Below are 18,358 nucleotides of genomic sequence, written 5' to 3'. Positions count from 1 at the left end.
GACTTGTTTCCTGTCCTTCCCCGAGCACAAACTACCTTCAGCTATATTCAGATCACAGATAAAACTACTAGTACAATGTTCCTTTTCTTATTATAACACACTTGTTCACAGTGAGAGGCAGGACCACCACATTTCTTCTAAGATGTTCAAGTCCATCACCTACTAGCAGGAATGTTGATGTTTTAAATGCAATGACACTGAATAAACTGTCCAAGAAATGTGCAGCACAGGGGGTGGTGGCCATAAAGCAACAGAGAACAACAATTTATACCAGCCAGTTATCCAGATTTCCTTCTCGCATGATTTTGATGCTGAGGCAGTGTAACAGGTTGTTTTGAGTGTGGGTTACAGCTTTAGAGCATGTGACTTCCTATCAGTCAACCCAGCCAGAAAATTCCAGCAAGGCAAAGATCTGAAGAGATTTTATGCACATGCAGGAAAAATGGGAGACAAGTACCTTAGCTGTGAGAAGAACCTTTTTACACATTTCTACAGAAGTTTGAAGACAGGACTTATGGGTAAAAAAAATCTAAATAAATTCACCTAAAATGTCTCTCGATTCTCTGTTTTCATTTAAGTACCTGATTTGAATGACAGCTTAAAAGACAGAAGAGCCTAGGTTGGCAGAGACCTTTGCAGATCATCCAATCTCATCTGATAGTCAAGCCCTTGGTTAAGGTATCCCAATTAGCAAGACACTCACTGGCAGGCACAACCACTGAGTAACATCTTTTAAACAGCAGTTACCGAAGTACAAAGTTACTTACTTCCTTAAATGTTTCTAACACCATATTAACATTTCATATCACTGTACCAAGAACAAACCATTACTGAAAAAGATAAAATAAAGCAAAAAATAACAAAAATGGTTTCCAACTATACCATCAAGCTAGTAATCTCTTCTTGCAAGTCAAGGATAAACAGGTCAAGACCCAAAGAAACCACATCTACCAGCTTTAATTCTTGCTTGTCACACAAGGGAACCCAGATCCAGCAGCTGAAAATTAGCTCCCTGCCCTGCAAAACAGTCTTATCAAATTAACAGAAAACAAAGTGGATTTGCTTTTCTGGAAGACTCAACATACACGCTTGTTCTGTAAGGTCTGTGTCTCAAACCACACGAAAAAGGGGCAGGAGGCAGCAGGATTACGGGGAGAGCAGTTTCAAGGGAAGGGGGAATTGCCTTCTTATGTTGAAAATACCAGACAACGATACAGAAAGAGCCCTTGGAAACCAGCCAGGCAGCTTCACTCTAATTTCCCCTCACCTTCATGAAGCTGCAAACTCACAAGCTAGCAGGGCCTAGGTGACTGCCATCACTGCTGCTTGGTCAGATGGCAGCACAAAGCTTTTCGCTACGTAAATAGTGGCACAGTAGGCCAGTAAGCTGCATAAGTATCTTGGCCAATAAGCTCAGAAAGGTCCTCTTTTCTCCAGCTGATTCAAGAGAGGAAAAAAAAAAAAACCACCACAAAAACCACCTTGTATGTTTTCCTCTAAAATTTCCTAGAACTCCTGTGATATTACCAAAGAAGGATACAGTACAAGTTCTAGCATTCTGGTCTTCCTACTCATCTTCACCGTGCATCACTAGGGGTATCAGTGTCACCCCCTGAATAAGACAGCTGATGAATTTTAGCCTCTTGTGTTAGTATGTTCAGCTCGCTTTCCTTCAGGCCAGTTTTCCTTCCTGAACAATACTTCAGACTACATTCAGTTCTCACTCACCCAGGGAGCTCCTGGAACACAAGTTCAGCTCAGAACAATTTAGTTCCTACAGCCTGAAACAGCAACCAAAACCATCTGCTTTTCTTAAAGTTTGGGCAAACTATGGCATGATCAGCTAGCTATTGGCTGACAAGTGCACTGACCAGATGCAAATGACTAACAAAACATAAGGTCATACCTACTCTTCAGCAGAACACACATCCTGATAAAAGTCCGTTTCTGCTTCAGACTATCAGACAACAGAACAACTTCCCAGCACCGCAGCAAGTAAAAGTTCGGTGCTTGACGTACTTATAGCGCTCCATACTGCGTTCTTGCTGCCTTGCCACCAGCTTCAATTAAACCTTTTAAACATCATTGTGGGAGATGACCTCACAGCATTTAAGTGGGGGTCCTCTTGTTAACATTAGCTCAATATTTCTTAAGAGTAAGCCTTAGAAACCCTACTGCCTTAGACCCAGTCAGTAACATAAGCTTCTGATATTCATCACCTGGGGTTGGGATTAGATGCGGCCCAGACTTAGTAATGATGCCTTAATAAAAGCGACATTACAGCAGTGCTCCAACTTACTTCTAAGTAACACATGAAGAAGTTGTTCTGACAGTATATGAACAACTGCTACGAATCAGTAGGAAATGCTGGAGCACATTAGTAGCCAACACTGACTTTATATAGGCAAACCCTTTGAAAAGATCGGAAAACAGGTAAAAAGTAGAACAGAAAAGATTACCAAGAGAAACTATGCGAAAGAGAATAGGGAAAGGATTAGCCTGTTTAAGAGCTGGAACGTGGAAAAGCTACTAATGCCCTGAACAGAAATACTATAACCTTGATTTTAATCTTCATACTGCAATATTTATAAATATTAAAAGCCTTGGCTTGTTCAAAAAAAAAAAAAAATTGCATTGCAGAGGCCTCCCTGATCTGCAGTTAGCAAATATTCCCAACATCACAATAAGAAATGAAGGTTTGTTTGCAATGATTTTGAGTTTCAGTTCAAGATAGGTGAAAGATACTTACCTTCAAGCTACAAAGTTCAAGGAAATTTTTCTTAAATTCACTAAGGACATCAAGAAACCGCCACATGGGGGCTTGCATTATACTCCAGTCTGCTCCTCTTAAGTCAAGCACAAACAAGCTTTCAAAGAACCTGAAGGTCAGAACACATGGTTGCTTCTCTTAAAGAGTCTCAAATCAACAGAGGGAATATAAGTTTACCCCTCTACTGTCATAAGCTTCCTAAGTGGATTTCTGTGCTGTCAGTCTGAGTTCAGCACACAACAATACAGACCACATCCTCCTCTGTCAGGACAAAACATATCTACTTTTTTCCCACCTGAGAAAATGTTTCTGTTGACTAACTCAAGCATCAAAAACACAACTACAGGTTTATGCCTCTCTTTGAATACCATGTACTGAGTTCCCCTGTAGCTTAATTATTCCTTCACTAGCACATATGAGCCAAATCCTGAAAGGTTACACCAACAACAAAAGCCTTGTTGTCAGTTAGGTCACACATCAACAACGAAGTATGGCCAAGATACACATATCAGAACCACCAAATAAGCAGAAGCTAACTGCAGATTAACCCCACTTTACTTCCATTTTCTTGAACCGTATTCCCAAATGGTGCCTTCAATACCAGATTCAGGTAACAAGAGCCAAGCCAACATTCATCTTCAGCTGGCAGTAGCAAAGCCAGCTCAAGTTCTGCATTAAGTACACCTTCGTTGAAGGTGGCATAAGCACACAGCAGCCAGGACGCCACATGAAATCCTCTAGGCTAATGACCATTTCTGCCTGTAGTTGCATTAAATGCAAGTTATTTTAGTTTTACCCTCTGATAGGAAAGAAATACTGGGAAAGATAATTTCTAATGGACTCCTGCAACTTCAGTAATGAAAGAAGCAGAGACTATGCTTTCACCTCATCTTGTTTCTGCTTCTCCACAACAAAGCAGCCTTCACACTAGGGCAAGTCAGAACATGTGAACTACAAATTACTTGATTACTATCTACCTTTTTAACTCAGAAGTGATGTTTGCTCAGAAGCACCCACTTGCTTCTTGCAGTAAAGACCTCTAACACAATTTAAACCTCCATCTCTACGCTGAATCAAGATAACTAGCACGCTACAGGAAAAAATGCCTTTTCCTCCTGTTTTAAATTATAACCAACTTCAGAGGTGAAAACATTTTTGAAAATTTTATGAAGAGGCAAGAACTGATCCCTCCAAATTTAATGAAATACTGAGCAGCACCAAGTCTGTCCAATAAAACAGTAACCAGACATAGATACTGCTGTCTAAGCAAGAGCAGTTCTCTCAATCATCACACTGCTGTCTCTGAATGAACATCAGAAACTGCTCCACAGGAGAAAAAAAAGCCCTAAAATGGGGAAAAAAACCCCCACACACTGTAAACACAATGTTCAAAGTTACAACAGAAACAAGTTTAGAGTGAACCAAGTTTTACTTCTGGACCTGTACTGGGAATGAAAGACAATTACATTGCTTCTACTGATTCAGTAATAAATTATCAACAGCCTCCACTGCTACCAGAGTATTACACACATTCATGAAAAACTGATTCAGTCAGTTTCACACATCTGAAGTCAGAAAAGTCACACTTGATTTTTGAAGATGTTTTACACGGATACAGTTGGTCTCATGACCAGGATGAGAACGTGGAATGAAATTATCAGAAGTCACCATATCCTACTCTGAGAAACAAGATATAATTGCTTAGTTCACACACACAAACCCAAAACACTGCTATACTGACATAATTAATTCGCTAACTACCTTTCCAAACAGGACTATTAGTAAATACTAAGTATTTTATTAATTTCACATAGTACAGAGTTGCACTTAACAACTGGAGTTAAAATAAAGAAAGGCAAAAAAGAAAAAGCTTTCAGTACTTAATAAGACAAGTGAAGTACTGAAATATTTGTCTGATGGCAGAAAGCCCAGTTCACTTTAGGTCTTCTTACCTCACCACAGTAACCCAGCCACACAGACAGATACTGGTAAAAATATCTTGTTCATACATCTGTACCAGTTTAAGCACAGACTGAGGAGCTGTGTTAACATCCTGGGTGTAATGATGTTAAACAGTTCCAAGGTTCACAAGGAAGTTAACAGCAACACTAAGTATTTCTATTTATTTAAAATTTTAGAGGATCATAATAAGTAGCGTAAGAACGGCCATTAAGGGGAAAAAACCTAAAGCACAAGCATCACTGAAAGCACCGTTTTCTTTAAATTTTGACAGCAGGTAGTAAGGTAGCAGCTTCTTGTTACAGTAAAGAATACACGTAAATATTTTGAAAAGTCATCTGGCAATCAAAGTATGGTTTTGCTTGCAAAACCAGAAAAACCACAGGAACAGCAATAACAACAAAAAGTATATTTCCTTGAACTATAATAGCTGATACAATCTGGAATAGAGATCTGTGTCACTTTGAGCAGAAGTTTCACTTTATGATTCCTAAGCACGCTTCTCCATTTGGCTGAAAGAGCATTTTTAAGTTTCATTCACAATAAGGGAAAAGTGTCTTTATTTCATACTGCAGGATCTACTTCTTCAGAGGAAGTAAAAGCAGACTATACTTAAGATGACTGGAAACACAGTAACAGAAATTATATCGGCCTAATGCACACTCAGTGCAAGAAACAGGAACAGTGACAAGGGAAAAAAAAAAAAAAGAGTTATGACAAGCAGTGGTTCTGCAGGACGGCTGAAAGCTGCAGCAATCCCACCGCCGTGTCGGCTCCAAGCACACCCAGGGACTCCAGCACACACTCACCGATCACGCAGCTCCCCACAGCCTCTCTCCTCCCCCAGCAGCACGCCGGTAATTGCGCGTGTGTCCCTCCCCAGTTAAATACGCGGAGTGCCGTCGTCCCCCCGGGGACGGCGGGGAGAAGGCCCGAGCGGCGCGGGGGGCGGCCGCCGTGGCGGCCCGACGCTCCAGCCTAGGCCCCGAGCGCGCCTCTGCAGCCACCACCGAGCCCCGGCCGGGCGCGGGGCCGCCGGGGCCCGCCTGCCCTACGCCGGCGGGCGAGGCGGGAGGGCGGGCAGCCGGGCTCCCCGGCAAGCCCCGGCCCCGGCTCGGCCCCCCGAGGGCCGGCGCTTCCCCGGGGCTCGGCCGCCGCCGCCTCCCCCCCGCCGACCCCGCGCCCCCCTTTGTTCTGCGGCCCTCTCCCGCCCCTACCTCCAGGATGTCCTCCAGCACGTACGCCTCCATCGCGGCGGCCGCCGCCTCCGCCCTGCCTCACCGCCCGGCCATGCCTCTCGCCCTCGCTGCCGCCCCCCGCCGTCGCCGGGACGGACGGACGGACGGGCTGCCGGCCGCCCGGCAGCAGCACGCTCGCTCCCCCCCGCTGTCAGCACGGGAACAGGAAATGGACTGTTCCACCCCGCGCAGGGCGGGCACCTACCACCCGAGCGCGGGGGGGCGGCCCCGGGGCAGCACCGCCCCGCTCCGCCCGCCGGCAGCCCCCGGCCAGCGCCGCCGCCCGCCTCCTCCTTCGCGCTTCTTCTGCTCGGGTCTCTCACCCAACACACGAGTATTATTAAAAAAAAAAAAAAAGAAAGAAAAAATAAAGAATAAAAGAAAACCCTAACGAAACCAGCTCCTTGTTACGTTTTCATAATGCATTTCACCACCCTTCCCCAGCCATTAACTCAGCGGCTGGCGCGTCTCCTCGCTCACCTCCTCTGCCACCCACAGGCCCAGCGGAGCCCCTCAACCCACACACACAAAACACATCACCAGGAGCTTCCAAGTGCGGCCAAGGCCTCGGCCACCTCACCCATCAGCCCCCAGACTGGGCGCACTGGCTCAGCCAGCTGCCTCCACCAGGTCTGCTCCCAGCAGGAGCTCCAGGAGGTCTCCTCGACCAGTCTCTCCAGGCCAAGAGGGTCCGACAAACCGTGTGGGTGCACAGCGGGAATGCTGGGGACACTTCAAGGTACCTACTCATTCTGACCCAATCAAGTTCACAAATCCACTCCAGGTGGTTTTCCTCGAGTCTATTTATTGCCATCCCACCCCAACTGCTCTTGGTAACAAAGCACACTCCTCAAAAATGTAAAAAACCAAACAACCCAACCCTTAGATTAAGCAGATCTATGGCATGCATGGCCCACATTTTTTTCTGTGCTGTGGCGTGGCTTCCCATTACAGCAAAACCTCCTAAAACCAACTAAACCATCTTAAGTGCAGCACTGTCAACTACTGCATTTCCAACCACTCCATGCTTTTCTCCTCCACTGCTCAAGGGCAACGCAGGATGGCAAGAAATCCAGAAAACAGCCTGTGACACCAATATCAAAAGGTACTGACCATGTAAAGCAAGGTCTCCACAAGGTAGTTCTGAGTACCATCAGCATCTCCACACTTCTCCGCTTCACCCAAAACATCAATCGATAACTTGGACCAAAAAAAAAAAAGAAATTTTACACACTGCTTCAAACACTAGCTGACAGTGATATCCATTCTGCACATAGCAGGTCACAATTACTGAGCAATCATATCTGCAGCTTTCAAAGTGTTAATTTTCCAGTTCAAAGACTACAGCATAATAAATCTTGCCAACCTCACAAAAATCTCCTTCCTCATTTTAGTAGAGCACAGAAGGGTCTAATGGCCAAAGAAACTGAATTCATATTTTGACTTAACAGACATGCTAGTAGTAATCACTGTCTTTAAAAATCAATATTATCTTTTTCCAAACAATGCTTTATTTGTAATATATACTCTCTTAACAGTAAGAATATTCTTACCAGGTTTTAGACAGCTGACCAGGCTGACTACTAACATCTCAAAGAGAATTTTTTATTCATCAGTCTAAATTTTAGGCACAACTATATTTTTCTGCTAAAAATTCTGTTCTTTAACCAGAAAATTTGGAAATACATCCTACTCACCTACCAGGAAGTCCCTCACTTTACACAAACTCGACACCTGCTCAGACAGTCCATAGTATTTTTCCACTTTAGGAAACACTCCCAATCTTACATTGTTTTACTAGAATTCATTCAAGGAGCACCTCCTCTAGGGGCTGTCCACCTTTGATACTGTGTAACTTGTCTTAAGCATGCTGTCAGAACTTAATATGTCCCACATAATTCATATCACAAAAGAGTTTTTATTATATTTGTCATATTGATTATGGTATTAGTCAAACTGAACTCTGAACTTTGCCCGTTCAGCTGGGCAGGTTTCCTGTCAGAGGTACTATACTGGAAGAGTTAACTGATAAATCCAGCCATTACTATTTTGTCTGCTATTCATCCAGTTTTGGGTTTTTTAAGTTCTAAACAATATAAAAAAAAAAAATCTAATGACTGATCCTTATAGGAGGTTAACTCTGAGGACAAAACATTTGCCAACGTTGACCATAGACTTCAACCCACTATCTCAACAGTACTTTCTGCAGGATCACTTCTAGCAATGCCTTCCTGACTTCCTATCAAACTTTAGTGGCCATTTGTACCTATGGAAGCAAAAGTTCAGCAGTCTAAAGTTAGTCAAGAAGATTCGTAGACATCTTAGCTGCCTTGAGGGAAATGAATCATACAGACATCTACATACCACAGCCTGCTTTCTATAGGAAACTGTTGTCAGTGCAAAGAATCACAGGACAAAATTCCATGGTTCCTCTCAAGTACTGCTTTTAGGTCAACATTTCTAATACCCTTAGCAGCCCCTTGCAACTGATCCTGCGTACATGTAACCCAGCAATTATACACAAATGTTAGCCCAAATACAAAGCTATCCCTGCCAAATTGAAGGATTCCTTTATATATATATACACAAATATATATATATATAAAAAACACCAAACCATCCACCACCTCCCACGTAACACTCATGTCTCAAAAGACTAGTTATTCAGTCTTCTGAACATCGGCAAGAATTAACAGATACCTTACATCACACCAAAAAAAAGCATAAGACACACAACTTTGCACTGAGATTAAGTTACTTTACATATGACAACACTGAAAAAAGCATTTTCAAATGAAAAGGCAGCATAACACAGGAACAAAAGAAGTTGTCTGTTCTGCACAAAGCAAACTGAATAACATCATCTTCTCCATTTTTACGAAACAAGTGAAAGATTTTCAGGAGAAGGAGAAACAAGTTCACCTCATGAGCTGAACCATTTCCCATCCAACTTAGAAGACGAGAGTTCTGTCTGCAACAACATAACTTCATTTACAAAACCATAACTGAAAGAATAATTCAGAGCTTCTCAAATTATTACACAATCAGACACACCACAAGGAGTCAGGTTCTACACATGATCAGTGAGAGTAGCAAACAACCTAACCAGCTAGATACTCCACTGAAAGCAACTCAGCATTTGTTAGCTTTCACACTCAAAATCCCGATACTGCAAACCTCTTCATGACCCTGTTACTGCACCTCCGCCCGTCTCCCAATCTACAGCCCTCTGGTGCAGGCTTCAAAAGAAGCATTCCTTTGCCAAATGACATTCACTACTTGACAAAAATTTATAGTCTGGAATACCAAATTCCAAGAAGTCCATTCCAAACACTTTATTTTACACCACTATGAGATCTTCAGTAAAACATAACGGCTTTAATGCAGGCTTCCGTTCTGTTCCTGCAAGACAAAAAAGAGGTATCCGGGGGAAAAAACAACCAACAAGAAAACAAGAAAACCCTATTTAGACGTCTATGATTAAATTCCATCATATTTCTACTGTGCAATTGTGGGTTTTAAACACAGGTCAGGAAATGTATCTTGAAGTTTTGCGAAGGTGAACACAAATCCATTTGTTCCTTGCTTCCAAGTCCAGCTCTATGAATTACTTGAACTAGCTGTTTTTTTCCAAAAAAAAGTTACCTTTTTGAAGTATCTCAGCTTCTATTTGAAAGCATATCATCTTTATTTTGCCTTACTCTGAAGGGCATGATCTAGTCAGTACTCTCATCTATTACTATCCACTACTAAAAAGCAGCTTTTTCTTCTGAACAAGTGGTACCTTAAAACAAAGCAGCCATTCAAGTCATGCACATTCATCATGTTTTCTTATTATGGTCCCTTACATTCTGTAAGCCTAAAACAGAGAAAAGCCCTTATGTTCCCCACACAGAAGGTGAGAGAGTAAACATTTGAAGTGCAGCTCGAGGAGACAAACTTAGAACAGCACTGCTTAAAAACAAGGGGAAAAAGATTCCTATTTCAAGCTACGCTGAAGCATGTTAGACCAAAGGGAATCCTGAGACAGTATTCTGTGAAAGCCAACACCAGCGATGAGTACAAATCAAGGTCGGTTTACTCTATGCCACGTTTCCTATACAGCACTGGTAACTAAGTGGAAAGCATATGATTTGACCAAAGGGAGAATAAAAGTATCTGAAAGAGCACAGTCATTCATCCAGGATGAAGTACATAGCAGAGCTATAAATGCCCAAGAGCTAGTCGACAGTTTTTAAGAAGATTATTTCAATATTCTAGTACCACAGGCCACCACGAATTTTGAACAGGCATCTCTCAGATTACATCACCCTGAAACGCAACCATTTTAACAATTGATCCAAAACAGATTCTGGCACCCAGAAATGTAAGCATTTGAACAATTGATCAGACAATTCCCACTCTTATATCACAAAAGCACATTGTTATCTATTTACAGCTGATCAAGCAGTACTGGTCACCAACTGTCCCAAAGCATATAAACACACTTTTTTGTGTGTTTTCAGTCACACAGCTCAGTGTCAAGGTTGGGTTGTTTAAACTGCATCCCACACGGATGCTAACACCTTATTCAGCAGAACCATGAAGTGCATTCATTACTAAAAAAACAAATAATTCTGAGATGGGGAAAAAGAAGTTGAAAATAGCCCTTCAATACAGTACAAAATATCACTCAGTTATCCCCTTCAGCACGGCTTTCCCAGGTATTTCTCTTTCCAGAAGTAGGTACACAGTCCTAACAAGATGACCTCACAAGAATCAAAAAGTTTCTGAGACAGTTAAGGCCAAAAACCAGGGTGGGTTTCCGGGCAAAATTTTGTGAAATTGCAATTTTCTGGTAAGTGTAGAGTGCCAAGAGACAAAAATCCCACCATTTTCACATGAACTACCTTAAAAACAGAGGCATCTATCACACACAAAATATATTTAAACATGTTGAATATGACAGGATACACTTGCAGAGAGAGGACTGAGATTTCCCATGGATTAGAAATACCCCTGAAATCAGAACACTCAATCCATAAAGTTGAAAATTCCACCATTAAAACTTTCAAATGACCAAAACTCCTCTTTAACACAAAACAAAAAGCCATTATAAGATACATAAGCAGTTGTTTATGTGCAAGAGAAACATTCAGTGGTGCAAGTAATATTCAGATAGCTTTTCAAATGCTGCTTCAAACTCGTGTTTGAAAGATTAAGTTGCCAAGAAGCACATCCAAGTTAGCAGCAGTAAAGCAGGGGACGTGGTGGTATAGTACCTAGGAATTCAACCCATTGTAGATTCTGTCCTGAGCTTCATCATCAGTACTAGGACAGCACTCCTATTACTGCTTAAGGGGAGAGCAAAACACATGTCTAAGACAAGAAATTATCTCCAGAATAATCAACCAAAAATCCATCAGATGTCTTCACAAGTCATCGCCGGCTGAAGAGATGACCTTTTCTAGTCTGGACTTTTCTTTATTCTGCCTTAGAGGCTGCAGAAGTGGATCACCAAAACAGCACTTTGAATGCAACAACATCATAAAAAATCTAGGAAGCCAGTGTTCCTTGAAAACAGATGCAGTTACTGTATTAAAGAATATGCACTCACCAAAATTACCTTAAAGATAAGACAGGGAAAAGGAAAAAAAAAAGGGCAAGAAACCTAACTTAATTGGGAGACACACTAACATGTAAACAACTCAAAATGACACACTAGAATTATCCACCACCTGATGTACATTTCTTCCTCCTTCTGCTAATACTAGCTTTCGGCTTTGCATTGGGTCCATTTCTTCCTTTTTTTAGAGAGAGTGATGATACTCCTACCGACATTCATTTTGCTGGACTGAGCCAAGTTCTTCCTATCTGCTCTGAAAGTAAAAACAGTTTTTCAAAAACCTCTGCAACTAAGTCAGAACTGAATGTTTCCCCAGACAGACACCCCTAAGGGTACACATTACTCCAGATAAGCTCACTGCCTTATAAAATTGCAGTAGTATTTATCAACCTTCATTAGGAACTACATCCCTACCTGTGCATAGACCTTTCATCTCTCCATCATATCATTAGCTAGTTCAGATAATCACTAAGACACTAAACATGTTGTTCTCTGCTAGTTCTCGTATCAACTCTTTTTTTTTTTTTTAATACAAAAATGCTGTTACACCACAAAATTTTTGCAGGACCTCTACTTCTTAGTAGTTTGCATCAGTCATTACTTGGTGCAGTTCTTTAAAGTTCCCTTAGTTGTATGTCAATACAAAAAAATGAGCTTTAAACCTACTGTTTCAGCTTCTCTCTCCAAATTCATCAAACTCCTTACTCCTGATCCTCAGTGGTTAGTGATTACATAAAATCAAATCAGTCCAAAACCAAACCTCAGGAACCATCTTAAGTCATGACCCTCATCTGCTTTTTCTATTTTCACATAGTATATTGCTTTCTTTTTCTTCAATTCTTACAGCAATCGCACCACCGCAGTTGTCAGCCCGACTAAATTTCCAGCATCCTTCAGGTAGGTGCTTTAGTGTATTTCAAATCAAAGAAATCTACTTTCTTCCTTTAATTCTTATTATTGGGGTGGGGGTGCACAGGGATGACTGGCTCTAACCGGATAAAAACAGATAAAAAACTACGAGTTTTAAACACATACTCTATTTTCTTTTTATTCCCTTATCCTTAAATTCTGTGTCTCTTTCTGCACATTTCAGACTTTTCTGCGATAAACTGCAGTGGAGCATTCAATGAGTTTTACAATCACATGATGATCTTTGCTGCCCATCTTTACTATCACACCACCCTTGTTTCAGCTCTGTTACCTCCCACAGATAGAGAAACTTCTGTAACAAATCCATGTATTTTTATTCCGTAACAACTATGTAAAACTTTTTTTTACTGTCCAAGATTACATTCCACACAAAAATTAAGCTTTCTCCCAACACAGATCTTTCATTTCTGTCCACCATATTCTTCACTTGGCCTAGGGCAGCAGTGAGACCCTTCTGCCACATTCGGTGATCTGGTGCTACTCCTTTTGGTAAGCATATAAAGGCTGGAGAGGATGAAATTCTATTCCTTAGAGGCCTTAACATGGTATTCTTGAGACCTAGGTTTTCCACAGCTCCAAGGAAACTACTATTTTTGAAAGGTGTCTGTACTTAACTACCTTTGAAAGTGCCAAGATAAACACATCCTGAGCTTTTAATGTCAATTTAAAAGAATGCATAAAACTAAAAAGCTTTAGAGATGGACTGTTGACAGGCTCAGATGTTTACGACCTGTCTGATGGAATAACGCTGCCCAGTTCCCTTCACAGATCTGTCCTCCCTTAACAGAAGCACTACACTAGCTTGTCAGCTTGCATGAGCTAGCAGGTTCTGGTGGGATCAGGGAAGATGATGACTCTATATTCAGAAAACCCTTTCCAAATAGATAGTATCTCCTCTGAGTAACAGCTGGGGGATTTCAACATTCACACTGCAGTACCATTTCACTGAAGATTTCTCGTTCAAGGGTCAGTAAAAAAAAAAAAATAAAACAAAATCAATCACTTCCACAAGTGAAAAAAAAAGTTTGAAAAAGTTTGCAACCTAATGCCAGGAAGGTAAGGAAACTATAAGGAATCACCAACAGTGCATACAAACTCAAAGCAAAAGCATTCAGCTTATAGCACTTCTTCCAGGAACTCTAAGACAAGGGACACCAAAAGCTTGCTCTGTCTAAAGTAAGACTGCAACACTCAAGTCATAAATTCATAGTCTTAAATTCTACTAGCAGCCTCTTATCCTTACACCATTAATTTCTAAACAGAGGTAGATGCACAATGCAAAAAAAGTCTTCATCTACGTCTAAATGAAAGTGACATCAAAGCAGAGTTTTCTAGTCTAGAAAGGAAGCAGCATTCTGGCACAGAGCAAGACCTTCTCATCGGCACAGAGCCCTCTTCCCCATTAAGCGCTTACATCAGCCCTAGGATTTTGGATCTCAATGCCGTAAGGCAAATCTAAGCATGGAAAAAGGAGGAAAGAAAATCTCTTTACACATCTATAGCACTGCCCTGAAGAAAAGATAAACTAGAACATCATAAAAAAGCAACTGTGTCAAGATACATTGCTGCAGCTCGGCCTTCTCGCTTGTTCAGTGCATTTTCTCTTGTACTAGGGGAGCCTCTATGACTTTGCCACAGAGGAATTGCCCAATGCCAATTCAAACACAACTAACACAAAGCTGCACAAGCGAGACTAATTTACATAGCATTACATAAGCATTTTAAAGGGGTTTTTCATCAGAAATGTAAGATTACTGACACAAATTTTTGTCTGAGGGGAGCTTTCTGTAAGAGAACTTCATTTAAGTTCTCCACTTCAAGTAGTCCATGTTTCCACTGGGTTATACTATGTTCCATGTCTTTAGTCTAAGAACTTCCAATGCACTGAAGAAATCTGATTTTGGGCTAAACACAAGTAAGACACAGAATACGTTCAGAAAAGACAATGATTTGGGACAGCAAGGATGATTCTTCAAACAAATTAGAATATATTCCTTTCTCATTCCACATGTGAAATATTGGTGACAGGAAAACTCTGTTTAATGTATGCACCATCTGAGTAGCCTCTAAACAGCGTAATAATTTCTCACATGTAGGAGTCACGTACAGTCCAAAAACATTCATAGTTACACCTCATGAATTCCAAGATAGGTACTAATCCAAGGTATCTTCACATTATTATGCGAAAATTTGAGCACAAGGTCAAAACCATTCACATTTAACATATGCTCTATCTGTGCACTGTATTTGATATGCAAGTAGGAGAACATGTCTACTTCAGGAGAAGTTGCTCTTTATTGGTATGCAAGCTCCCAAATACAGACACTTTCTCTTATACCTGCTGTAACACAATATATTTTTGGCAATTTTGGCTACATACTCGCAGAACACAATGAACAAAAAACATAACACTCAGTAACCATAAAAAGGACTGAATGTAACATGCAGGAAGCTAGTTCCTTATTTCCAGTTGTTCAATCATTCAGCTTACATTAATGTACATCGGAACTTGTCTAATGTTTTAAATCAGAGCACTTTTTGCAGGTAACAGCAGTAAGCCACTGGAAGTTCTTGAATAGTTTAAGCGCCAATATATTCCCTGCAAAGTTAGGAAACCTTCAACCAGAAAAAGTCACTTTCTAGTACAGTCTCCTCCTCCTTTTTAAGTGGCCTATTTCATCATTTTGTTCTATGCATAACAATCCATTTAAGTGGACATTGATATAAAGTATTTCCATGTCAAATTCTAATCCAGGATCTGCTGGCTCGGGATGTCCCTTGTTACCCTTTTCCCAGCTGTGAACAAGATAGTTTTTTCAACAGCTCTACATTCAGGTAGGCTGTTTGTAATGAATTTGGACTTGGTTAGTATCAGATTGAGACCTATCCTAACTGCTATGGAAAAAAGCAGGACTTGTAACAATGTACTTCGTGTTTCTTTCTTTTACAAAGCTCTCTATAATCAGAGTAATTTAGCTGACATCTTTAAGTTCATGGACTACAACAGCTAGAAAACTTGGTCTCTTCATTGACACTGACACCAAGATTGGAACAGAGAGCAAGCTGTTCGGAAAGGCTAAAGAAAGAAAAACTGAATAAAAACAGTGAGAGACTTTTGAGTGCTCTATATTCTTTTAATATGGTTGTTCAACTCCTGTTTCATCTGAAGTTACTTTGAAGATCGAGACAGACTGGGGACACCACAGCAGAACTCACAGCATTTACTACCAGTATAGCTGAACCAGCTCCAACTTCTAGCTGAACACTGCTTGTTCACTGGAGTTCAACACCTCCTGTTCCCCATCTCTTCTTTGTTGGGTCTTCAGAAATAAAATTCCAGGTTCAGTTTATTTCAGATTACCAAAAGAAAGATAAAACAATTAACTCACAAACTCCTGCCCTTGTCAATTCAAGATGCACTCACATGATTTTAACCCAAGACTAACTCTGAAGTCTTTCAAGAGTCCAAAACCAAAAAACCTTCATCAGTTTTCAAAACCATAGTTGGACAACTCACCAGCCTGACAGGTGTGGTTGAGGTCTCCTTTCAACCCAACATACGTGCACCCTTCTCCCATAGCAGAACCTCTCCCTCTCCCTGAGCATTTAAATTAAATCATACACATGGAGCCTAAAGGAACTATTTTACTATGAAAAAAATTTAGCAATACCATTGGCAGTTCACAAAAAGTTAAAAATTTAAATATGTCCCAGACTGTGCGCACAATACTTCTGTTACAAAATCAGTTGCTCAAATTATTTCTATTAACAAGTATTCCAATGGTTTGGAAAGACTGCATTCGCTGCAATACCCATCTCTGGATTACAATGAAAGCCACCACCAAAGACATCTGCCTTTCTTGAAAACATTTAGGTGGGGGGGTTTGATGCAAAAATACTTTTTTTAAAATTAAGTTCATTGGGAGTACTACTACTAACCTTATTTCAAGTCTAACTCACTCAAGGAAGCACTTACTAGGTGGCACTACTTCACACACTTCTTCAGAACCAGTAACACTGGTAAAATTACCAAAGGGAAAGAGATTTGCAACCTAACTGAGGTTTTGGCTGACATAACTAAACGATGCTGGGACAGATCAGCACACAACAGTTTCAAAGTACAGGAGGAATTAGCATCCATATCAAGTTTCATAACAAACCGTGCACTTGGCAGAGCTGTTTCATCAGTGCTCGGCTAAAGAGGGTATATGAAGTCCCACACAGGTGAACTACACAATGTCCTGAGCTGATATAACACCTCAGTTCCAGACTCAAAAAAACCCCAACTGAACAAAAAGCTCCACACAGCTCTCTCTCCCTTCCCCCTTCATAGCCACTTTACCACCTCTCAGACAGGTCACAGGCCAGTGACCAGCTAGAGAGATAGCTGGCAAAACATAAGCAGTGTAAATGCACAGCCAGGCAGAGCTCAGAGGAAGAGGCTCCCCTCCTTTTGGCAGAGGTAAGCTATCAGGGCAAGTCATCACTTTATGCCATCCCATACCCTAAATATTTTTGCAGAACCCAGCTTCTATGCACGTACTAGCATGTTTCTAAAAAACACACCTCAACTCAGACACAAGTACATGCAGAGAGATTTTACAGAGAAGCATAAACATTTCCCCCACACGCAGGGTTCAGAAAAGCCTTCTTTCAAAGTTTAGCACATAAAGTTTGACACTATATTTATCACTGAGATCCTTTATCAAGCTGATGCTTCACAAAAATACCAGCATGCTGTTATGCCAGCTTTCACTTCTGTTAGTGACTGAGATGGACAGAAGGCATATGTTCATCTATCTAGCATGCTGTTACATTTAAAGTGCTCTTTTCCTTTAAACTAGATTGGTTATTTGTATTACAATTACCATACTGATCACAATTGTGCCTTATGACTATTTTATGGTAGTCAGTGTACAAAGTGACTCCTTTGCTGCACTACACTAAATGACACAAAAGCGGTGATGGCAATACTCAGAAGTGCAGCAACGTTTTAAGAAAATACTACTTTGTTCCTCTCTTTCTCCCTATCCTTAATACACTGGTTTTAAGAACCTTAACAAATACTAGAGACAAAAAAAACTCAGTGCTGATTTTATCTCAAGAAGCTTTCAAGTTTTAAAGTTCCATGCAAAAAAAAAAAAAAAAAAAAATTCTGCATGATTTATCTTTCCAGGACTGTGCCAGCCACTTTCAAATAGAAGATTCAAAGGAAGTGTCAAGAGGACTACATTGCCCTTTAATACAAAAATTCTCAGAGAGCTGTACCATTCTTAACAATTCGAGTCCTCAAAGACAATGCAAGTGTTTCTTTGACAGGCATTTAAATGAATAGTTCCACCAAAAAAGGCAGTCCTCATCCCTCCTCCCTGCCCAAGTTCCTGGCTCTTCGCTGTGTCAGCACAAGCTCTTATGTGACTGCCTGACAAACTGGATCAAGGAATTGATCAACTGTAAACATGCTTTCTCTGTTGCTGAGGTTTTTTCAGCAAGATCATTTCTCAAGTGGCTGGGAGGAGCAATGAATGCCTTTTTTTCTTTTTGGCAGTGTGCTCACTGCAACCTTCCTACAAGCCCAATTCCCCCAACTTCAGTGGGATTAGAACCCACGCTGACAGAGAGGCTGAACAACACCAAGTACTTGAGGAAAAAAAAACCTAAGTCACATCATGACTTTAAATTTTAATCTTCATTAAAGCATTGTTCACCATTCTGTGGAGGAGAACAATTCACACCTGCAGAACAGCATAAAAAGGAAAACTCTGCTGCCAAAGCATTTCAGGACAAAACTGAACAAAAGGAAAGAAATACCTGTAGTTCTGAATTGGTAAACTCAGGGACAGGAAAACACGTGAG

At 41.0% G+C, this 18,358-nt stretch overlaps 1 protein-coding gene across 9 annotated transcripts in view; it reads right to left on the bottom strand.

The window, feature by feature from the left end:
• ANKRD17 (ankyrin repeat domain 17) overlaps window positions 1-18,358 on the bottom strand; it is a 96,749-nt gene that overhangs the window by 69,759 nt on the left and 8,632 nt on the right. Inside the window, exon 1 of one of the 9 annotated variants that reach the window (XM_074823370.1) lies at window positions 5,947-6,589. The exons of the other annotated variants lie outside the window; for them this stretch is intronic. Within the exon in view, the coding sequence (XP_074679471.1) occupies window positions 5,947-5,979 (33 nt within the window). The 5' untranslated portion in view covers window positions 5,980-6,589. Of the gene's footprint in view, window positions 1-5,946; window positions 6,590-18,358 lie in introns of those variants that run through there. 9 annotated transcript variants of the gene reach the window in all.

The sequence above is a fragment of the Strix aluco genome, chromosome 4 (genome assembly GCF_031877795.1).
Source record: "Strix aluco isolate bStrAlu1 chromosome 4, bStrAlu1.hap1, whole genome shotgun sequence".
Taxonomy (NCBI): Eukaryota; Metazoa; Chordata; class Aves; order Strigiformes; family Strigidae; genus Strix; species Strix aluco.
The sequence above is the reverse complement of the archived record's forward strand: the minus strand, read 5'-3'. Positions and strand labels throughout refer to the sequence as shown.